The 24,399-nt window shown below is 40.1% G+C and overlaps 1 protein-coding gene and 1 long non-coding RNA gene across 13 annotated transcripts; one reads left to right on the top strand and one right to left on the bottom strand.

Moving 5' to 3' along the window:
* Positions 1-595: 595 nt before the first annotated feature.
* On the bottom strand, positions 596-11,816 carry LOC111245038 (beta-1,4-glucuronyltransferase 1-like). Of its 12 annotated transcripts, none has more exons than XM_086980332.1 (11): positions 9,812-11,816; positions 9,589-9,704; positions 6,605-6,868; positions 5,936-6,033; positions 3,469-3,559; positions 2,823-2,909; positions 2,525-2,697; positions 2,019-2,277; positions 1,705-1,883; positions 1,453-1,502; positions 596-1,339 (listed from the first exon to the last, which is right to left on the bottom strand). In XM_086980332.1, the coding sequence occupies exons 3-11, from the start codon at positions 6,804-6,806 to the stop codon at positions 862-864; spliced, it is 1,617 nt and encodes a 538-aa protein (XP_086836458.1). In that variant the 5' UTR covers positions 6,807-6,868; positions 9,589-9,704; positions 9,812-11,816; the 3' UTR covers positions 596-861. The 12 variants fall into 12 exon arrangements, with proteins under 12 accessions (XP_086836458.1, XP_086836454.1, XP_086836455.1 ...); XM_086980328.1 differs by having other exon boundaries at positions 9,589-9,964; positions 10,643-11,816; XM_086980329.1 differs by having other exon boundaries at positions 9,589-9,964; positions 11,069-11,816.
* A 5,468-nt stretch (positions 11,817-17,284) lies between these two features.
* LOC111245639 (uncharacterized) lies at positions 17,285-22,130 on the top strand. Its single transcript, XR_002671409.2, has 3 exons — positions 17,285-17,983; positions 19,058-19,453; positions 21,690-22,130. It is a non-coding gene; the product is annotated as an uncharacterized LOC111245639 (long non-coding RNA).
* Positions 22,131-24,399: the final 2,269 nt, after the last annotated feature.

Raw genomic sequence — 24,399 nt, 5'->3', positions numbered from 1 at the left:
CAACGAAATTTACCTGTTGAGCCATTCCTGCAAAGCTTTGCTGGACCGACAACCGGGAAATGTGCAGGAACAACAGCGCTCTTAAAAGTTTATGAGCTTCTCGTTCAGGAATAGGAACGATATACTGGAGTGCGTATTGCCTGAAATGAATTAAACTTTTATATTTACAAAATTGATCTACTGGAAATACAATCGGTAAAAAAACGTATAGAGTTGGATAAGCATAACACCCGTAACGTTGCGATAGTTCGAAAGTGTGAGTACTGTTGCTACGGTCACAGTTAGTTGGTCACAACGGTCAAAGACCTCGACGAAGGACAGATATATACCTGCGTGCGTGGTATTATAAATAAACGGCTATTATATAATACAAGGTGCAGGAATCCACTGTAAGATCTCCATATCAAGGCTTATAACAATCGCAATCAGGCAATTGTTTTCTATACCAACCAATCAGCGAAGTTTAGGAACCGTAAATATTAATTAATAATTAATTAACACAAATTAGACATTTTCTAGTTACTCAACGATTTCTATTATTAATTCTAGAATCGGTGTTTCCACTCGAAAATTAAAATTAGGGACTACACAGAGCTTCTAATGATGCAGGCTTTATTTTGAAACCGAAGAGCGCCTCCACAACGTCCGAATTTCTATTGCATTTGTTATCATTTACTATACGTGGCAACGATGAGTTACATTTACAGAATACGTATTTCTCTTAATTAGAAACATCCCGCATTACTTATTTAATTATTTACAGATTATATACACGCAGATCTTCTTTCCTCATCACAGCTTAGTGCAGCTCAGATTATCACGGAATATAATTGGCCATTAACAAATATTCTCTTCTCCGATCTATGTTTTTCTTTCCTCGAGCACCAATTCATCTTTAGTCCAGTTGATTTTGCCTATCAAAGGATATTTTCGCCGGAGATCTTCCTTGAATTTGTTTGTTGCATCTGTATTAAGTGCCGATGTATTTCTCCGCGACGGTGCAAACTGCGAATTGTTATGAGAAACATTTGCTTTTGTACCGTTGAATATAGCGCTTTTCTCAGATCTGTCAGCGGCACTGCTTCCGTCGGCGGCGGTCGGGTCACCAACAACGGAAGCCGCTGTCGATCCTTTGGGCAATTTTTGAACGGCCTGCGTTGCCGAACGTTCGATCAGTTTGATCTTCATTGATGTTGACGAAACGCTCTTCGACACCCGATGCCCAAACACCTTTCGAACGATAAAAGCCTCGCTAAGAACCCAAAATCGATAGCCTTGTAGATAGGCCTCGATGAGCTGGGTCGGCGGCGCGTCGACACCTTTGAATCGCGTGTCCATCCTGAAATGATTAAAATTCGAAAAAACACAAATTGGCGAGTGGAGTGTGCGAGCAGTGCGGCGGAGCACCCCGGTTGGGGGGGCTTGTTTCAACAAAAAATTGATTATGCTAACCTGGGCAGATCAAGTGGAGCAACATAAGCCTTAAAGAACCTCGGTGTTGGCTGGAATCATAGAAAATAAACCAGGTTGTAAATGTTATTAAAAATAAGACATACATTTTTAATATTATTCTATTGTAGTGCTACATGTTCCTTATCCAGTGTTCAGAACCTATTGAATTGTGCGTCGGCTTCTTTTAAGAGTAATACCATCATTCTATTTATGGTGCTAGTCGAAATCATTTAATTGTATAGTATCTCTTACCTGGTAAGTCAGTGTGATATTTGGACTGCTAGCCCCACCTTTGCCACTAGCTGTTACGGAGTTGCCTTTAAAAGCTGTCCATCGGCAGTACGTGAGTTCGTCATCGGGCATGAGACGATCCTGTGTAACAAGTGCGTCTACAGCAGCTTTAGTTCGGGGCACCTTTAGACTTTGGGAGGCTGCGGGATGTAAACAGTAGAAAATCACGTGTAACGTTTCACAAATGGCGTTTATAATCCTTAACTAAAGCTAATATATATATATATATATATATATATATAGACACATTTTACCAGATTCTGCTCATGACTCACAGATGAAGGTGGGAATAACGTAAATGCACTTATCGCACGTCTGGCCTGATGAGCTTGTCGTACGAAGTCTGGCTAGAAAAGACGCAAGTTCGATATCCAGCCCAGGACGAGGCATGGCACCTAGAGGAAGCGTGAGGCCGATCTGAGCGCCCATACCGCGCCGGCAGCTTTGTTGGCCAATATTTCGAAGTTCATTGACGGGTAATGAATCTACATTCTCTTCTCTTTTCAGTGATTTCGACCGCCGCGAAAGTTGGTACTGCAGAAGTTAAAACAGAAGAAGCAATTTAACAGCCTAATACATTCTTCAGATTCAGGCACATTACTTTCGTCACTTGAACTTGTGGGGCATAAATTTAGGTAGGAGAGCTCTAGGGCCTTTGAAAAATCTATCTTTACGCAAGTGCCGTTGCCAGCTAACAGGTCCTTGAACGAGGAGAATCATAGCACATAATGGATAGGTGGCAAGAAATAAGATTAAGAAATAATAAATTCTTTGTTCTCACCGAAAGAGCCTCACGATACTCTTCACAGGCAAACTTTGAATAAAAGGCTTCATCTTCTTTTTGCTGTAAGTCCTCCGGATGGGCAACGAGAAGATCGAAATTAAAATGGGCTCTTACCCCGCGATGGCATGTACTGAGGTACTGAAGATACTCCAGCACCAAATGAGCTTCACCTAAAAAATTAGCCAGTGCAGTTGATTTTGATCCTTGAGGTGGATATGCAGAAAGTAACCAAGATATTTCTTAAGTATTTAAGACTTAGGCAACATATTTAAGATAAACGCAACATCGAATTCACCTGGTGCAGCAAAGATAGCCACGGATACAGGTGAGGTTTTCCATAACCAAGAAAGTTCCACTGCATGATGCAAATCACTCAAGGTACCTGAAAGCGCAAAACAGAGCTAAAGTTATTATTACGTATTCGAATAGTTAGGTTAATTACACGTTTTCGATTATTTAGATTAAATGACAAAATAACGTAATTTTAGTTCTTTGTGGCATACTGCATGACGCCCTTTTTTGCATCCCAACCCATTTATACAAGTAAATGCTAAAAATATAGCGAACTTTATTATGACAAGAAAAGTTATAAATAACACAGCTCCATCACAATCTATTTTAGTTTTCCTTGTAGGAAAACTACTTAGTATCCAGTATTGTTTGACGGATTATAAAAGTTGCGCATACTAACTTAGGGTGATGTATTTGATGAGGTAAGAAGATTTGTGTAAGGTATATATTCATACGATTTAAGAAACTGAAGAATATTTATAACTTTTAAATTTTGAAAACTTTTAAATTAAGCGATAACGTTTATAGTTCGACGGTTGTAGGTTTCATTTAAAGATAATCATGATTAAACAGAATTGTGAACGATTTCAGTGAATTGTAAGGTCTCTTAGAGGAGCTAAAAAGTTATAGAGAGCAAAAAGCATGCTTACCATATGCAGCGATACAAACTTGCTGTGGGCTAGTTACAGGGTTTGGTTCATTGAGATCTGTCAGAAGAAGCATCCGCGGCTGTACGTCAGCCTGAAACGTCATTAAAGTTTTAACTCACTAACCGAACTTAGTAAATAAGTAGGGGTGCCGTTGTTATTGGCGTACTATTTGTTTGGCAATATCTTCTAATTTGTTTTAATTCGAACAATATTAACTTTATTATAACGTATTAAACAAGTACTGCACCAAAGCGTAAAAACATAGTCACTCAAACGGTAAGAGTAATGAATAGGAGAAAAGTGAAAATTGTAATTTTTTCATTTTGCACCGCGGTCCGACTCACTGATGTAACCAGCCGTTTTTGTCAGATAGAAAATACGTTTTTAATGTCAAAGATCAATGGGAAAATAGAAGAAAAAACTGATAACAAACTATAACAGAATAGCAGGGTTGCTTGACTGAGGTCGCGCACGCACAACATCCCGAACGTACAAAATCTGGCCTTCAGGTTTCTCATGGCTAACTGCAGCGTAAGTTATTAAGTTAATCTAAATATTAATATAACGCAATAAAATTGCATATTCTGAAGCAGCACAAACAGCTCAGCTTCATTTTAGCAATAGATATTTTAATTATATATATATATATATATACATATATTCTCTATGTAACTATATCCTAATGTTTGCACTACTATCGTGCACGCGCGAGTCACGGACGCGACGGAGGGTTCAACTTTACTATAGTTCGAGTCCGAGAATTAAGATCATCGACATTTTTTGCAAGAGCGCTCGTTCCAACACCCTGTGTTTACGATGATATGGTACGCTATACATTAGCCATGCTGCACTTCTTAGGATTTCGCGCAACATTCTGTGAAACGCTTTCAATTTACGTATGTATTTTTCGCTTCTTGCCTTAGCAGTCACAAAAATCTGTCTAGGAACATTTTCAATGAAGTAGCGAATATTTCGACAGATCAAACAATAGTACCTGATGCGGTATACAAAGAACGCAGAACGAGGAACTCAAACCGGCCTGTCAGGTGAAGCGTCCTATGTTTGTTACGTGAACCGAAGCGACGCGATTCAAATTATGTGATTTCTTAGTTGGTTGACACTTTGTACTGGAACAGTGCATATATATCTGCCGCATATAAGCACAAGGGTACCCTTATGCCATATACGAACAGCCACGTTATGAAGCTAAAGTAGGCAGACCTTCAGTGCGAGGCTCTGGAACGGGTCTGGAACAGAGCGTTGTTTGCTTGCTTGCTTGTTTGTTAACGGTCGTTGATACAGAAAAGTGCCGTTTTTGTAGGTAACGAAAAATTTCAACTTGAGTAAGAGTGGGTTGTAACGAGACGGTGCCACCTGCCATTGCGAAGTTGTATCGCTGAAGCGACTGAAGGAAAAGTCTGCTAAACGCAGACTTTCCTGTGACTCTACGCAGGTGATTTGTTTGGGTGTGCATTAAAAACAAAAACTATAGGACTTGGCATCCTATAACTAACGACACAGATGAACGAATGCGGCATTCTGGCGATTAAATCCGATATATCTAAAAAAAAATTCTGGGAAATTGTGTTCGTTCTGTATCCCAAGGCGACTCCGGGAGTGACACGTTAGGTAAACCACAGCAGTAGAGGCGAGCCTTCGCAATATGAGTTGGTATCGTGGCTGGTATCTGATAACTAATGTCACTGTTCGAAATTTATATATATATATATATATATATACGATGAAATGCTCCCCATTTGCATGCACACGTTGGCATCTAGCAAGTACATGTGAACATATTCTCGTGGATTACGTATGGTATATAGAATCGTATCTTAGAAGCCTCCTCATTTGTATTTCAACGTTACGTACGTTAAAACGATTATGTCCGTTCATATTGAAGGACATTAAGATTGCTGCATTCCTGGAAAGGGGATATCAACAAATCCACAGGGGTAAGCTACTTCAAGCTACCAAATTATTTTGCAAGGATTCAGGCGCAAGGCGCTTTCAACAAGAGAATTCGTCCATTTTAAGGCCGTAACACATAAATATGGAATATATGTAAAAGGCCAGACGTATAATTTTTTCAAGATGTATTTTTTAACAGTTATGAAGGGAAGGTGGCTTGAGCTTTGGTTCTATGAAATCGAACACATATTGAGTATCTAAAGTATTTCAGAATTGATCATTGTGGTCCGATGGTAGAATGTTACCGTTGATCACAAATTTGATATTCCTCATGCTGGCTCGGTTAATTTTCAAACGTTCGTCCTCAGGAGAACACTCTCCCATTAAACGAAATCAGAAAATATCCCGATATCTATAATGAGATGTTATAATTTCGATGCTTCCACACAAGAAACGTGATAAATATATTATCGGGCTGTTATTGTTTGTTATTGTTTACAATTTCCACTATCTAAGTCAGTTGCAGTGACTCGAATTTCCGAAATCAATGCACTACCTTGTTTCGTCGAAAAAAGGGGATACCGGTGTGATTCATTAGCCTTAACGAGTATTCGTCGTAATCACGGGCAGCTTCCTTCAGGGACAAGGCCAAAGCTGCTGTAAAGGCGTATGTTTTTAGTAACGGAAACAAATGTTGCGGATAGACCGTTGGATCATGAAACGACGATGCAAAGAACATTAACTAAATTGATTTTTGATAAATTGTGTACATATGTTGTAAACTGAAAAACGTAAGGCATATCAATTCGTCATTGAAACGAAGATTTTCTTCTATTAGAAACAGCTATTGCGATAGGCAATACCAAGAATACAACGACCGCTGATCGCACCTAACTTTTTATCTTCACATAGTTATAGCAGTTCTGCGTCCTTATTTAGTACTTCCTGTACTGCTTAATTTAACCGAGACAACAAGATGCTTAATTTTTTCTAGCCTGCAGTTGTTTCCACTGAGTAAACCGTTATATATATATATATATAAATATTGTTTACGTGCGATCTCTTCTACGGTCGATTGTAACATGTCTTTTTTAAGTGTTTAACTATTTGCGTAAATGAATAGTTACCACGTGACCGTGATGACTGAAAAAAACGCAGCCTACTATATGTAAGAACACATACAATAAACAATTGTTCCGCGCGTAATTTTCTCTTAAATAACTGCTACCTCGATTCACAAAGAAGTGGCTGGGATTAGTAATGTTCACATTGTGCATGCCGTCGCGAAAGTGGACGCTTGCCGCATTGCCTCCACGATATCCACCGATTAATGGCCGAGCCGGATGCAATAGGAGAAGAATGAGGATAAACGCGATGAAGACACTAAGAAGTACGGCGGCCTGAGAAACGCTACGCCACAGCATCATACTGTACGTTCTTCCCGAACGGTCGTCAACGATCAATCTGCTTGATCACGACATGAAATGAACTGGCAGAATCGAAACGTATTAGTTTTACGATTGCAGCAGTCGTTAAAGTTTGTTGAAGCTGGGGGTTATTTGTTAGTTCGTTATTGGTTAAGACCAAACAAATCAGCCAGAGTTGGTGTTCAAAATTTTTGCGTCGTACGGGTCTGAAGTTTTGGGAGAGCGTGCATTGTAGGGTTGATAAACGTGTAATTGTGGCTTTTTTAATTTTATTACATTCCTGACCTTTAGCATTAATGGTCCCATGTAGTAATGCCATGCAGCGTATAAACACAGTAGTCTGTCTGAACTATTAATATGATGGAGTTTGATAAAAAATCTACACACTTGTATATCGGATAGATACGTGGGTAAGATATTACTAGATTTTCTGATTTATTTTATTTAATAAGATTTATTATCTGAAACCTGATTTATTCTGTTTAAACAGCAGTAAAATGAGGTCGAACTTATCGTCGGAAAATATGAAAGGCAAGCAGTCTTAGGATGCGCCAAGTCGAAGTAATGGGTTTATACGGAATAGAGCCTTGTTGGGGAGTAGAGGCGGTAGAAACGCTGTGGACCCTTCGTTAAGATAGTTCGAGGACCACATCATTGTAAGACTTCTAGCTGCGATATTATTTCTAATTGTCACTGACTTAAAATCAGAGCTAAATAGAATTTTTGTAAAATTGTAGCGTCGTACACGACACGGCATTTGGCGGTAGGCGTAACACTTTCCGGACTATTGCTCAATAATAGATACCTTTCGGACGCTGCAGTGACTAAATCATAGCTCACTCTGTGTAAGACGAGCGTGAATATTAGCACGTCAGTCATCTGAGCTTATGACTTAGTAATCAACGATTTTTCTATGAAGTGAAGGGCTGAAATTCTGCCTCAATAAGTACATTTTTTTATGTTGAAAAAATGATGTATTCCGTATAAAAAGTTTGCGTTTGCCTAAAGAAACGTAAGTGCATGACGCGATCTACTACGTAAACACAAAAAAAAGTCGACGAAGCGGACGGGACAAATGTTCTAGGCAGCGTAATAACAAGTAAGCATTATGTATGTGAACTATGTGATTTAACGTTTTACTCCGATTTGATTGTTTCTGTCCTATCCCGAATCCTAATATAGAAATTGGTGGACTCGAGTGGCCGGCCAGGGCCTTAATCAACTTCATATACTGTATATAGCCAATTCTTGGGAAGATGCGGTACTGTTGAAACATACTGATTTAAAGCCTTACCTACGTTAAGTCAAGGGCACTTATAATTCTCACTACTGATTCCATTTTTAAAATATCATATATTACCTTACAACTGATCGATTGGGATATATTTGATTAATAATATTACCCCCTTATAACGGTAAATGACATTAAAATGCAGATTTTTTTGGCTCATGGCTGTCGTCCGTGCTAATTGCTATCATCTACCGGTAGGAAAAGCACATAGACTTTTCAAATATTCCGATCATTTAACGACTTTCCGTGTCACATTTGATAAATCTGACTACACATAGATGGCAGACGTGAAGCATGCGGGTCTTCTGGATGATCTAGCCCTGTACACAGAGCAGTGTGTCGCCCAAACCGTGAATTACAGTGTGACCTATTCAGCATAATAATACGTCGATTCTGAGCTCGTACCCTGATCCATCCGTGTGTCTGATAGACCACATGCTCTACCCAACGAGAGACACTCGTCTTTAAAAGGATATGGCAACCGTTGTTACGTTTTACGCGGAAAAAATCGCTTGAGCATCGTGAGAATCTAGACAGGATTTTTTCGAAGTGAATTTGTTGTTCAAGGAAAATGACGCGGTGCGTACAAACGCATCAATCTTATGTACGACACATTTTGTTCCTATTTTTATTTACCTAGGCTTTCTTCGAAAGGTGTTATGGTCACTTATTCAAAATTGGAGCCAAGGCGCATGATAACTCAAGGCTGTACCGATGCTGTCAGCGAAACTGCAACTATAGATCAGGAACTGTAAAAGGACAATATTATTCATACAAATATTCTCCGCTCATATTTGAATTGGACCTCGAACGCGACAGTAGGACACGGGTACTAGGCTATTAAAATGCTAAGGAAGCGGTGCAATTTTGGTAAATTTAATTGATTCCACAAAGATTTCTGATAGTTTACTTTAATCTGACACAATCAGCGACAGACGAAAGTTAGCGCTTTAGTCTGACGCTAAAAATCTAATCCCCATTTTGAATCGAAAAGTCAAGTTATTTTGAACCAAATAACGTTATTTTCCCCGAAAGCGTCATTTATAGAAATGTACCCTATTTAGTTAATATATGTACGCTGTTCGCGTATATTGGCTACAGCTTGAGCGAATTTCTACCGCTGATAATCGTTTAGATCATTAGCTCTAAGATTTCCAATTGAAAACCTGAAAGCCTGCAGCGACATGCCAAAGCAGAAATAGTTTTTTTTCTTTCGAATTTTGACACATGAACATACGAAAAGCCAATCTAGAATTGGCCCCTGTTGAAGTCGCCGATTCTAGCTAGATGGCACAAAACAAAGGTTGGGCAAAATGGGCAGGACGTGTATTGGCAATTTCCGCTTTGTGCTTTTATGACAGCGTAGCAAGGCTGCTCACTTAGTGGGGTTATAAATTGGTACTATAAGAGCATTCCGTTACGTCCAGAACGTTGCTGAGAATTACAGTCGTGCATCTGGGAAATAAGGTTACTGTTACCTATCGTACGTACCTATTTAGCCCTGTTGTGTGTTCCTTCTCGATGCTTAAAGTATCGACAGTTTTCTTCGAGCCTTCTCCAGCGCCACATGAATAGATAGTCCAACTTTTTTAGCGGCCTCTATAGTTCTGTTAACGCGGAAAGCGAATTTCTAAATAGCCAGAGTTCTCTTCCAGGCTAAAAATGAAAACTATGAAGAATCTCATTTGAATACCACACAACGACATGCACTCACATGCAGGCTGTTGTCTTCTGTGAAGCATTGATGCCACCGACTACACATCTCGTCCTATGGATTTATAGGTAAGCTGGTAACTGCGACCGCCTGCCGATAATAATATCCATGGAAACAATCCCGACGAGTAGAGAAAATATCATATGTCCTTGACTGCAAACGCAGGTAAATGCCCGAAAAAGACACAAAGGTCATAAAAACAAGATAAATTGCATATGATTTCAGTTTTTAGAAACAGGGCTGGCGATAGTACGGCCATAAAAATTCTTATGGGTTGCGTTGCCTTTTGACTCGTTTCTAATGGTTCCTTTTGGTTGAAGAAAAAAATATGATCTTTTCTAAACATACGAGCGAAGAACGGACGGAGTCAGATTAATCGAACTCCGCCCGAGCCTTCTAGTGTTGGGCGAATGAATGACACAGTGCAAACACTAGTCAGCTTATGCTCCAAAAATACGTGGAGAAAAACAACTGTTAACGAGTCTGCGATCTCTCAACTATCTTTCAATTTGGCATTGTGTTACTGATTTAACAAACTTCGAAACAAAAAAAAAAATTATTTTAGCGTCGGTCGTATACCGCATTTTTTTAGGTAATTTTCATTTCATTTCATTCATATATAAGTGTAATTTGGTTCATCTAGAAAAAAATCAGTAGAAAAATATTCGTAGTAAATACGGCGAACGAAACAAGTTTTCGATTAGAACGGCCCCATGCATGGGAGCTGAATATTACTAAAGCGATTGCAGGCCTGTTCTAGGTATCTAAAAGATGGAAAAAGGTCCAAACTGGAGATTTTTTTGCGTAGCTCAGTGTTCCCGTTAGACGCACTCTGTTGCAGAATGGCTCCATACGACTTGCACACAAATGAGTTGTGGTCGTTAAGCGGTATGTTGTTTGATGCTCGTGCAGCGTATGCGTGTCCTGGCCCTTAAGAGCTCCAGTTCATTGCCGTTCAAAAATGAAGCTATATTAAAAACAATACGAGAGGTGAACTGAAAAAATGAATTCGTACTTTGCAAACCTTCCAATTCTAAAGAAACAAAGCATGTCCTGAAAGGTTTTCAATTCACGTCCTGCCTTATGAGCAGAAAAGGAAGCACGTTTAAGAAACACACCAGGGATTAAAGTTAACATAGTATATAAAAAAAAAACTGTGGGGTATAGGAGATGATTAAGCAATAACTATGCCGTGTCGACAGTTCTATACCATTTTTAAACAACATTAGTATTCGACTTCAGATCGTATCGTTATACTTAATGAGTAAGCTATATCCACAGGTAGTATCTTGGGGTATTCACTTCTGGTCGAATAGTTACCCCATAATGCCTTCACATTTCTGTATCGTTCACCATCACAATCATAAATACTATCCGTCATAAACATCAAAGAGAGGCACTACTCGCACGGCGTTCAATATCATCACACAAATCATATGATATTCGGCCGCGATAAACATTGAAACTTTTGTTTGCACCGGTTGGCTAAAATCTTCGTTCCATATGTCAATTTTCCCTCTCGGTCACCTGTTACAGGCTTCACAAGATCGAATTGCTATCTATCTCTTTATCAACATCTATGCACGTCGAAGCGTGGACAAATCTCACAATTGCTCAATGAGATAGGTGACTCAAATCTTGTCCTTCTTTCCGTGTGTGTCTCGTTCTAAATCGCTTAAGTTGATGAAGTAAGGATTCCTTCGTGTGTTTCTTCTAGGCAATATGTTCTGTGCTACACTGCACGCCAGACAAATATTGCTAAATGTAATACTGCAAAGCAGGGGAGTCTTCACCGCGTTCAGTCATGGACACGGCTCGAAGGCATAGCGCGTCTACCCCATCAGTGTACACGGCTCCTGGTCGAATCAGAGACGCCTGGGGACGATGGCTGGCTGGCTGACTGACTGACTGACTGACTGGCTGGCTGGCTGGCTGGCTGGCTAGTTGGTTATCTTTTGCGGACCGTCATTTACTGCCGCCAGATGCCACGCTGAATGCCATCATTAAGCAAGCGGTACAACACGCGAGGCTCCTGGATAGCTCAGTGTGGGTGAGAGTCGTGCAACTACCTGCGCCAGCTTAGCTGGGCGGCGTTCGATTTCACGCAGTTCAGCCATCACCGCGGAGTCGCCGCCACTACGATCGCTGCCATCGAAGTGGGAGGTAAAAGGGGACAAGGACCCCCGGCTCCTCAGCTTTCCGTTGCTTCTGTTAACAGCGGCCAAGCAACAGTAGCAGCTATACAGCAAAGCTGTTTTCAGCTTTTTGCTTACAATAGCAGCGATCAGCGATGGCGGGGGGAGTATCTGATATAATAAAAGAATTTTTTTTTAAGTAAGTAATTTGCACTAGCCGACCCGCCGCTGAGCCACCCTTATCCGATCCAATCTAGTACTATCTGTTTGATAAAAAGAAGATTACTATCGCTTCCATTAGTAACATTTTCGGTAGTTGTGGTCAGTAACATTTGAACAGGAACACCTTTATATATTGAACGGATGTATTATGGTTACGCTATGTCACCTTGTAACATTATGTTCTCGCTGGGATGCTATAAAGTTCAATCGGCTATGGATGACGATGTATTGACTGTAAAAGCTCGAGAAGTTTGTTATTTATTTTATCATTGTTCATGCCGAGTTGCCAGCTATCGCTCCGAAGTGGATTGAGGCCGCAAGTATGAAGTCTATGAGAACTTTTTCCGCGAGCATATTCAATGACAGACGCTGAACTTGTTTATGCTTAAACTAGCCACTTTTCAATGACCGAATTCAACAATTCACTGCGTACACATAGTCGACATTTCTCCCCTCTTTAATTTACTGCGGAAGAGCAATTGAAGCCCGCACCAAACGGGTCTTAGAAATACGGGGAGGGATTGGACATCAACCGCAAAACTGGTCTCTCGTTTACGACACAAGTAGAAGTATGAGTAAAACATCGCAATCCCACACTATTTTATCAACTATTATCGTTATATGTACTGTTGCATATGTATATAATAAACCTAAAAAGTGTTTAGCACAGTTACTGTTGTGCAACGATCGTGACGTATATTTGACGGTTCAACGATAGCGGTTAGAAAAAGAGCACAATAATTAGGGTAACAGCCATATTTGTGCTCTAAATACCTGCTGTGCCAGCTAGGCAGTGCCATGTTCGCGTTCTGCCCTGAGATAAATAAACACTGGAAAGTAGTAAAGAAAGTTACAAGATGTTTCGAGCGTGCGTTGGTTTTACTAGCAAACAAAAGCCAGTTTTTTTAGAAGGAAACAACAAATCGGTCATGCGAAGAACACTGCGCTGTTTTGGGAACTTGAGCGGAACTTAGCCGTTGTCCAATCTTTTTGCGATGGATAAACCTCTACCGAGAACCTTAAAGTTCCTTTTTCGTCCGAAATCGATGCGGTTTTCGTGCGGCTTCTGGAAAATTTGAGAAGGACCCAGAGGAAGCAAACCAGAAGATTCTCAATCGAGTTCAGCTTCGGGATCTCGAGAATGAATTAAAAATTCGCCCAAAAGCCAAGTTTGATACACACTGGAATTTTTTTCTCAGAAACTCGTGCAGTCGTTCTCAGAAGCAGAAGGTCAATTTCTATGGGGTCATCTAAAAAATCTGCAGCGGTTCGTCTTTTTGAGATCTTCTGCGCCTTTTTGCACCTTTTTTGCTTATTGGCCCGTTTTAGGCCTTTGCATTTTTGTAGCTTCTAATCTGCTATCAGCCCAAATTTAGTATTTGGGCTAGTATATGTGTGTTTGGCATATGTAAGCGACGCCGCAGTGAATTTACGTTTACCGACGTCGTTTAAGGCACGCTTATTATTAAAATCTTATTTTCGGATTTGAGAGAACCCCTTGAAACTGACATGATTTCTAATTAAAAGACAATTATGTACACATAGGCCTGTTGGTATGCACATACTTTTAGCATCAGAATATCTACAATCTATATTATCTCTGCGTGTTGATTCTTATAACATTTTACTAACACACTAGCGCCAGCCCAAGAAGCCCATAAAATAGCATTTTGCCCAAGCATAATTACTGATTAACTAGCTGCAAGTGTTGACATAAACACTAGGATTTTTTTCTAACAAAAAACTTGTGTGTTGTTTAGTTCGATTTTTGCTACGGGGTCACTGCGGTGATCGATACTAATATCGCAGTATGCAATGAAACCCAGCTTTCTATCGCTCTGTCTGCAAGTATTGAACCGTTTATGGGTATATCGTGCTGAGCTGACGTGTCTGGCTGCTAAGTGTTAATCTAAATTAATGGAAAGCGCATCGGAACCATTTGGACACGTCAGAGAAACCGACGTCGGGGACGTGGCAGTCACGAATCGTAAATAGACTGAAGTATAAATACATAGTCACACAAATAGACCTGTATACGGGAACGATAACGAGTGACGAGGTAAACGTCATGGAATCGTACTCCCATGTACAGATGCAGCGAACGACAAGACGCTTAACACAACCGAGAACGTCGCATGATCAGAGACATCCGATGAAAATCAGTATTTAACTGTATGCATTTCTTTCGCTGCTGTCTTTACAGGCCCACGCCATTGTATAAAATTTGATTACGCCATCGAAATGACGAAGCAGGTTCTAGACAGTTTTTTTTGGCTAAGACAATATTCTCAAGGCTTAACACATCTAGATAGATGTCATTGTCTGTCAGATGTCTGAAAAACATTGTTATAGCTTTAATGGCAACTTGTGCAGTAATGATCGAGGCCAGATCGCCGAAGGCGCCAAATCTCTGACGACTTAACCAAAAGAATGAAAAAAACAGAATTTCGATGATGACAGTTGAACATTGATTGAGCAACCACTTTTACATTGATTGTATGTATAATGCATACGAAACAAGTCAGCTGTGAAGGCTGCGGCTTGTTCTAACGAGTGGTTTGCCGTCCGTTATTTGTAGGTGAGAGCAGCATCGTCTAAACAGAGGTCGCTTATTATAGAGATCCCACCTGTCTATGTAGTTCCAACTGACGAGGATGAATTTTATACGTCACACTTAAGGCACATATCCAGAATTTATCCTTATCGATAGTCAGGGATTAAAGCCAGCAGAAGCAGGGGCGTGGCTGAATCTATTTCCCTTACAATAGAAGAGAACATTTACTACTTTAAGCCCGCCTGCAGATGTCTGGCTTTGACAGGTCACTATAAAGCGAAATGTACTGAATATAAATATCTACATTAAACGAAATTATACTTAGTATAGAACATCCGATGTTTCAAGTTATGCTGCCATCGATTTTTCGCACCGATTTGTTTTCCTATATTTTCAGCTTATGCGTGTAGAGAGTATGACGCCTAATGTGCAAGATCGGCTTTTTACGCAAATACTCTTTTTTGCTTTGCGTTATCATCCACAATCGTAAAATTCTAGGTTGATATTTCAAGTTGCGTATTTTCCAACCTGTTTATTAAATCGGAGATACTTAATAATAACCAATCACTGGAAAAAATCACAAAGAATCATCTTGTGAATTACAATTTGGTGGGATTTTCAAGGTTTTAGCAGTTACGGAGGTGATCAGGTTTTGGGGTGCGTCTAGATGTTTTCGAATCATTATAAAATGTACCTCAAATCTAAAAATCATTAAATGACTCGAATGAAAAAAACGTAATTGATCTACGACATCTTAAAAAAATCTCCCTTGCTTTTTTGTCCCTTACACATCATTGTACCAAGACCCTTAGTCATATCTAGGCCCACGGCGTGAAGTTATTTTTCGACAGGGTTGAACGTTATTCTATATTTAAATCGAGCACATTGTCGGACGGGTAGCACATCATTTAATATCTACAGCTAGAAATGGCACTACGACCGTGGGTGGACTACGGTGTAGGCGCTGACAACATTTTAGCAAAATATCTCAAAGGTTCACCGTAGAAAACTACGTCACCGAGTTATATAACAACGCTTGACATTACGGGAGGGTACTGTGCACTCGTACCCTTGACGTATATTTGACTACTACATAACACACCATGTTCAGGGCCTCAAATTTCGAAATGTTGCCAATCAGCTAGTTCCATGCATACAATGACCTCTTAACGCTTATGAAAGAAAGGAGTGATACGTCTGAAGATGGGCAGATCACTGCGTTCATTTAAGTTTCAAAACGATACTTAAACGGCCAGATACTTACCGAACCAGTCGTTTACCCTAAAATTTAAACAAATCTACAGACACCCTCATCTTTAAAGTGAAACTCCCTCTATTCGAGGTAAAGATTTTTTGCCACGTAAACAGTTACTCAATGAATAGATGGTCCGTCGACTCGCGAACCGCTGTTGGGCTGCTTGTGAAAACCCCTGTTAGGCTACCCTGTAGACACGTTTATCAGATCCAATTCGCGGATTGGCTGACAAAAAAATGCACTTTTGGCTGGATGGTACCAGCTCTCAATGTGCGTTTAAAAGCAGACAGCGGTAAGTTTACGGCTACTTAAGTCAACTCTTCAGCCCTAAAAAAAACTAACAATTACTGTCATTTGGGGCAGACCCAAATAACCGGTATATAGTGGCAAAAAAATCAAGAACCAGATATAAGCGACAACGGGTCTAAGGCTATTTGAGGAATGACAAACGAGAATATTTAGGCATTGCCTGCGTTCGCCCGGACTGAATTTCCAGTCCCTGTTGTGTTCTGCTCGTCAAATAGCAGACGAACTCTGAGTCAAACAAGCTATCAAAACGAAAGATATGGATAGGGTCTACTTAGGCTTATCACTGTTCATGTAAATAAGCCATTGTATTCTCTTGAAACGCAAAAAAAAGTTAATAACTTGTAGCTTAGATGTGTATAAGAATAAATGCTCCAAATAGATATGCCGCATTTTTCGCCCATGGAAACATAAAGTAGATTAGTTGGATTAATGGGTAGAGTAACGAAGACATCGAGTGACATCTTGTTGATTCGTGAATCTATAAAGTCTGCCCACAATCGATTGGCATGTTTCCGATGTCAATGCACGTGGGCGTCGGATATTTCTTTTTTATAACATCGTTTGTAAAGCGGTCGCGGCTCCGAGAGGCCTAATGACACATGTGAGGCCTTTAAATGACAGTAGGCTAAATAAGGTTTCAAGGAAAAATAGCTGGTCGACTAGAAGTTTTTGCCTAAATAACAGAAGCTTGCCTCGAAAAGCGAAGATCCCAAGTTACTATGCATATATATATATATATATATATATTTACTACGCAATTGGTGTGAATAACAAACTTACAAAACTCCAAAAACAAGCATAAATATCACACTCGCTGCGCTAGACAATCCTTCTCACGCTAATATGAAATACGATTATTGCGCTCTCACGCAATAATCGTATTTTAACACAACTTTTGCCCTGGGGCTGCGTATTTATTTCTATTCGATCGTGTTAATATATCTGGTTGTAGCAGAGTAATGCCGACTCAATCACTAAAACCAAAATATTGGCTTCACACCTTTATTCTATGCCATACTGATGTCAGTTTATGAAGCATCAGATCGCTGAATAATACCCAATTGCTATAGTCGCTAGTATTCCACCATCAAATTAGACTTTTTTTCATTAAAAAAAATCAAAATCTAATAGAGGGCGATGCAATTGTCCTGATAGCGGTTGCTACGTGAGAACTTTGTCGTCGTTCCTTCTTTCGTGGTTACTTGCGGTTCTGTTGTTTTTGTTATATTTTTCCCACTCGGTGTTTGCTAACGCCGGTACTATTATCTCAGTTATCTTTGTAGCTGCTCGTTTGTTTTATGCCTAGAATGTTCTCCTTCAGCATCAGCAGTAACAAACGGCTGTCGTGGTAAACAGGGTGTTTTTTTATCGGGTTTGAGTTGTTGCTTGTCGGCGATGCCAGTGATCTGCCTCAGTTGTCGCTAGTCCTGTCGTGTAACGGTCATTGGCCTATCGGGCTTGTCTACGTGCTGGCCAAGGACGTCACGATGACCGCTGATAGCTCAACGGCCCTCGACGCTGCTGCCCCGAGCTACATCCCTTTGGTCTGACAGACTTTTTCATTAGAAACTGTGCAGAAGCCGGCCCGGTCGCTGCCTGCTTAGTCAGCTATAGCCGTGTATTTATAGACAGATTTGCAGATGTGTGTCGTGTCGTAGCCAGAAGTATTATAATGTGCTGTGAGGCACGTTTTTTACGTGAGTCTTCCTGCTAGCAAAATTACGTTATTGGCTTTTTTCGTCATTATTGTTGGAATTGTATTTTCTGCTGGGAATATTGACTGTGAAATGCGGGTAAAACCTGTACCTAGTTGTTTAAGTTAAAGATTATGTCTAAGTGCTACTGAATTCAAATGCAAGGTGTCGATGGTTAAAACAGTAAAACTATGGCCATACTTTTGCCGTTTTTTTTTGGAAAACTATTTGACGACTGATTGCTATTCCTATTTAGTGAAGCGATAAATAAACGATATCGTAGAATCTAACTATGTATATAAAGCTGGCATTTTTGCTCACCTCGGCTGTAATAATTGTGCCACTCATACGATTTACCGTCTGAACGAGTGTCGGCTCTTGTAGAAATTAATGGGACTTCTATCCGCCGCATCGAAAAGAACTTGTAGAGCTGTTATGTACGGTGTCTAGTCCAACTTCCTATTTGGAAGTTATGTCAAATGCGTTCGATTGGCAGGAGATTTAATTGCGTTCATATATTGAAGTGCTTATTTAGATAAGACCCTATAGTCTCTCTTCGCCAAACGTCGAATAGGATTTGTATCCTGACTGTTGTTGTACTTAGTAGAGTATGTTAGGTGCAGATCGTGTTGAAATCATCGCCCCATTAGGCACTAAAGAAAGTTTGCCATTTTGCCGTACTTTCTCTTGGCTGAAATCGCAACAGAACTACTATTCTTTCGGTAGCGATTTCGTTTTAAGGAGCAATCTTCTGAATCCTGAAATCGATGTTAATTTTTATCTGGTCTGGTTTGTCCTTGATTCTGTCGGCCTTTCCATTCTATAATTTCTGGAGGCCAAAACTAATGTTGGTTTTATTTGCCGATGGCATCTTTGATTCTATTAGTGGTTGGCTTTTTGCGCTCAGCGTTGGCGGTACCAATCACGTGGGCACCCTCAGCAATGCACCGTAAATTTTTTACTATATTATACCCTCATGCTGTTTCATGTAAACATCTATAGTGCGGAGCTTCATTTGAACGGTGATAGAACGCTGCGATTTGCTTTCTTGGTAACTTGTACTTTTTGACTTTTCAGTTACGAGGGCCGGCGTTGACAGGAAAGCTAACGCGAAGTTCCTTTAATGGGTTACCATGGTAACGATGAACGTGCGCCTGTTAATAGTTCAAATTCTAACGTAGGCAAATAATTACTGTGACCTGTTGTTACTATAGCGTTCTTTTATAGGCCTGTAAGCGAAACCGCAGATAAGTTTAGCAAAACTTACCCCCCTTACTGAAAAGTGAGCAGGTTCACTTTAGAATTGAGCTGGTGAACAAAAAACTCTCAAGTCGACAATAGAAATTTGGCATGGAACAGGGTGGAAATAGGGACGTACCTCTACCTCAAGACAGAGCGAACGGCTGGAGCTAAACCGCCGCAGCAGTGAAAAACAATGTATAAATAAGTTACTGTGTTCAACAACAAAGCAACGTAAGTACGTTGTCTAGAAATAATAGCAGCTATGTTATCGATAAGAGTAGAATCGCCATCGTATAGCGTACCTACCGCCAGTTATGTTTCATACGTAGAATTTCGTGCCGCCATGCTCTTCGTTTGTCCTTTCTTGAATCCAATAGCTTTTGTTAACCATCTATCTACAAAATAGATTCAAATGTACCGTAGTGCAATTGTGTCGATAAATGGAATCTCCTTTCTGAGCTAGCTTAGGACCCCTATATAACTATTTTGTTAATTGCTACGTAAGTAGTCCTGAAACGTCTGCTACGTTCGTTATTGCGAGCTTTATGTCGAAAAGAGAGAACAAGCTCCTTTGATACGACTATAACAGATAGGAAGCAATCTATCCCTAGTCATCTCCATTAGCAGATGATAGCTAAAAACGTCCTTCACGAACTCAAAGCTCCTGTTTAGGATTTTCAGTTTTACGCCGCTTCAGGTCCATGTCAGTGTTCATAAGGTTCTAGGTTATCCTGGCACGTCTGTACATGGTTTGTTCGTAGCACTGAACTGTCATCGGTTTTTCAGGCTACAAATCCCAGAAGTCCATTTAAGGCGATGTTACTTTTCTAACCAGAAAGTCAAATAACTTTTTATCCCCCCCAAATTTTTTTTTCTTTTTTCGAATAATCTAATCGATTTGCCCGCTTGATTTGAAAACAACATAATCTTTTTTTTCGTAAGCGCAGCGCACGTAGAGCAAGAAGCTTGCTTTCTGCTTTGTTCGATCAGAAAGTAATTTTCTATTTCAAATTATACGTGTATACATAAAGAAAACTTCCTGAAGCCGCGGCCTTGTCAAATATTAATGCTCGCTCCGTTGGCAATTTCCATTGTAAATATGGCCAAAGCGTCCACTATAAAAAGAATATAGGACAGTTACGATTGTATTAGAAGCGAAAGACGTATTGTTCATTCGAAAACAAAGTATACTTTATAGTATCGTATCTAGAAATGGGGTGTACAAACCAAATCTCACAGTTTCAAGATATCTTAGTCTATTCATTTCAATTTTTCGTCGATAGTTAGAAACTACAATTTGTTGAGTGCATCAAAGTGTCGTATTAACTTGTAATCAAGATTACCGGATACGAAATAGTTTTATACTAAGGTAAATAATTGTGTCGGAAATCGTTACCAACGTTGAATTTTACGAGTACACGTAAAAAGCAGCCGGACAATTTAAAAAGTGGGTTTGACGATCTTTCATTGATCACGCCCGGTTCACTTGAGACGTACACGGCGTTGTCGCAATGTGAAACGTCAACACATTATCGTTTTGCACATTGGTGATCAGTACTTCGGATAGGGAACTCGTAGTCCTTCGAGTCGCCGGCTTAGAACGAACGCTCACAAATACACAAAGGGATCAATAGCAATACATATACCTTTAGAATGAACGATTGAAAATGAAAGTTGCGCCATCTAGCGGGATGGCTAGAAATCAAAGCTAGTGATTGGTATGAATTCTAAGAAAATTTCATCGACTTAGTAGCTGTTTAGCTAGTTCATATGTATGGGAACTCATGTGGGACCAGAGCGAGTAGTTTCAGAATTGCCTGGTAGTTAATGTCTACCGACGAGCCTATACGGCAACTGAAAGTTCGTCCAAATCATCATTATCCTAGTTACTAAATATGGCTCAGTGTATAGTAGTATAATTTGTCTATAGTTCTTCATTATAGTTCGGCAGCGTTACTACCGCCGTATGTTGAACGCCTTTAACAAGGTAATTGAAAGCATCAGGATTTCGTAAGCCCATACGAAGTAGACGCAAATCATTGTGACGCGGGCATTGGACACGTTCATCAGCAGCGCGACCTTATCCAAGGGGGTGTTGCGTAGCCTAAGGTCAATATGGGGTACCCGTATTTTCGTACTAATGATCTTTCGTGTTATCAATATAGGGACTCGTATCCGATTAGGTATCTGAGATGATCATAATTCAACCGTTGTCAGATTTGCGAGCGGACGCTTGTTGTTTTGATATATAAGCTATGTATGTATGAATATGTACTGTCGAGCTAAGTAACCAGAAAAAAACAATTCGCATATTTATCCATTTTCGAAAATCTGCCACTTCATACCGTGGCCCCTTTGATACATGGAATTTTCCAATAAAATCAATAAAACTTATCACGGAACGTGTTAGCCGTTACGGAACGATGCAACTCTCATCAACCGGCCTAACCTATTTTGATTTGATTAGGCGGGCAGAAGCATCAAGCGAGCGACAAGCAATGAAATCGATGAGGCTACCTGTTATAAATCAGCGCATATATAGGCATCCGGAAGTTTTGCTAAGTTGATACACAGTGAAAAGCTAACACTATAGATGTAAATGGAGGAAACATTAGACATCCATGGTGAATTAACCTAATTCAGACACTATGTAAGTATAAAACTTTTGCTCAAGTGATCTGATTCATTGGTTTTCAAATGAAGGTAGACTCCAGAGTACGTTAGGTAAAGGAAGGTGCTGGAACGCTGCGCTGTCTTTTCGTGTGTCTGCAACGTAACTTATCATGGCATCCGTCTCAATTTTTACCATTTTAAATGAATGAACACATTCAAATAAACGTCATATGTTCTCTGGTGTAGTATTTGGTGTGTTTTATACCAAATAGTTGCGAAATATCTACAGTTAACAACAAAAACAACAGCAGGTTGACGTACGCAGCATCCTCTCTAATATGTTTTCTACCCTTGCCGATTTCGCCTCAAATATTACTTTACCTGAAGTCTTTTCTTATTTAATTGAAAACTTTTATACAAAGACCATATATAAACCAATGCGCTTTGCATCCGGATAAATTACAAGCTAAGTTTATCCGAACATCGTCCTTAAATATCCGTGTTCCCGCATCCGTAACGTAGAGCGCTCTATGTAAGACAATGGCGAAGCAGAAGATGCTTAAAACTAGATAGAAGATGAGCTCCAGCAAGTGAAGTAGTTGACTCATAAGGAGTAGTGACGAGCGACATTGCCTTCGACCTACGTAGTAAATTACTTTTTATGCCGGGAAGGCATCTTTGCATATATATATATATATATATATATGTATATTGCTCTTACGAGGCGTTGCCGGTAAGGGCGGTAACGTTTCGCTGACCGATGTGACCACGTACGTCCTTCTACAGCATTTCCTGTTGCAGAGTGAGTTGGTGATTGAGCTTGAATTTCATGTCTCCAAAGTGGGCTTCCAATTCTTCTACGGACGCTTGCCGAAGTAGAGAAAAAAGATATCCCGCTGTATAAGTATCTGCCTATGGATAATTATGATATCTGCGTCAAGAGTGACATCCTGACTGGAATTTCGAGAAGCTCGAATCACTACATTGCCTGTTAACTCTCATAGTACTCGAATATTGCGTAACGGAACAGCTTCAGGTAAATCACAACTCCGAACTATCCAAGCATTGTATACACACTGTCAAAAGCATTGCGCCTATTCAACACTCACACACTTACCGGTTGAATTCTTCATTTAATAAAACTTACTTAATACGGCTATAACAATCTAAAACTAAACAATGCTGTTCCACCCTGGGGGTAAGCCCCAACTGTACGCAGCCATTTGTCAGGTTAGCGATCGGCGTATTTCCGAATATATGAATTATCTATCTTTGATAACACGTCCGTAGTCATCGTTCTTGTACGCGCTATAACTAAATCACATTAGCTTCAGTACGGCTAACGGCCTACTACAGGAAACGGATATTAGTGCGCACGCCGGGTCTGGGTTGGGCAGAGCAAAGCAGACAGCTCATGGATGACTTCCGGTAAAACGGAAAGTGTCGCATCGTTTGCCCAAGCAGTATCGCATGTTGTGTACAAAGTACACCAGGATCATAGGCGCGGTCACCGAGAAAAAGCAGAAGAAGTAAAGGGGCACTTTTGCGTTTGTGGATTTATGACAGGGGCGCATGGAGGTGGTTGGGGTCGAGGAGGAGCAGGACGATGCTTGTCTACGTGTTGCTGGCTGCAGCACTTTGTTTGTTAACGGCAGTTTTTCTTATGGCGCGATCATCTAGCCTTATGGTTGTTTTACAATGTCAATGGGGTCGTGAAAGCATTTCGTTCGTAGTATCACTTGTTGTTTTGAAAATTATGTTAAAGATTGGCGCGAGCGAACCTCACAGCTATGTCCCGATCGTTGTCGAACGAAATTACCGCTTGTAGCATTTGTAGGCGAGCCACATTTGCAAACTATAACAAACTATTACTAGAGATGAACAATCAGGTGGCATGTTACTATTAGATTCCAAATTTTTTTTTTTTTACTGAACTATATTGTGGGTATGATAGCTACCGAATTCAGTTATATTATTTTTAATTTTCCTATTTTATCAAATATAGGCCACCAGTCATTGTGATTTGGTATCTCTCTCTTGGGACCCCTAGTACACGTCTTGAAAAAATAGCTTCACTCTATATAATTCACTTGAAATCTGTATGAAAGCCACGTTGTCCGATAAAATATGCCCGATAAACGGGGCTCCCCTAGAACGTACCAGAATTTACCGAAAGCAATCACATCGTTGCTCGCACCATTGCCACCGAGGTAGAAAGTTCTGCGTCAAACGTAAAATTGATCCGAAGCTTTTTTATACGAGTGTTTTTGCTCTTACCGACTTATCGTTTCGACAATTTCGCGAAATTCAACAGTAAATAGTGAAACAATTGAATTTCTGGGAGTTAATTTCCGGGAGGTAAATGTAAAAGGTTCTGGGTAATAGGAGGCAAAGTTGCATGTGCCGTTCACATAATAACAAGGCTCCTTCCACATGATTTTTATTGATATTTCACGACCCGCCGCTAGTATCGAAACGAGCAAAAGTTCTGGTTTTTTTTGTAACTGTCACATAGAATTATTAAATTGATTCTTTACATATACCGTTCTTTACATTTCTCGCTC

The sequence above is a fragment of the Varroa destructor genome, unplaced genomic scaffold (assembly GCF_002443255.2).
Source record: "Varroa destructor unplaced genomic scaffold, Vdes_3.0 BEIS01000002.1, whole genome shotgun sequence".
Classification (NCBI taxonomy): Eukaryota; Metazoa; Arthropoda; class Arachnida; order Mesostigmata; family Varroidae; genus Varroa; species Varroa destructor.
This window is presented reverse-complemented; position numbering and strand designations above follow the sequence as displayed.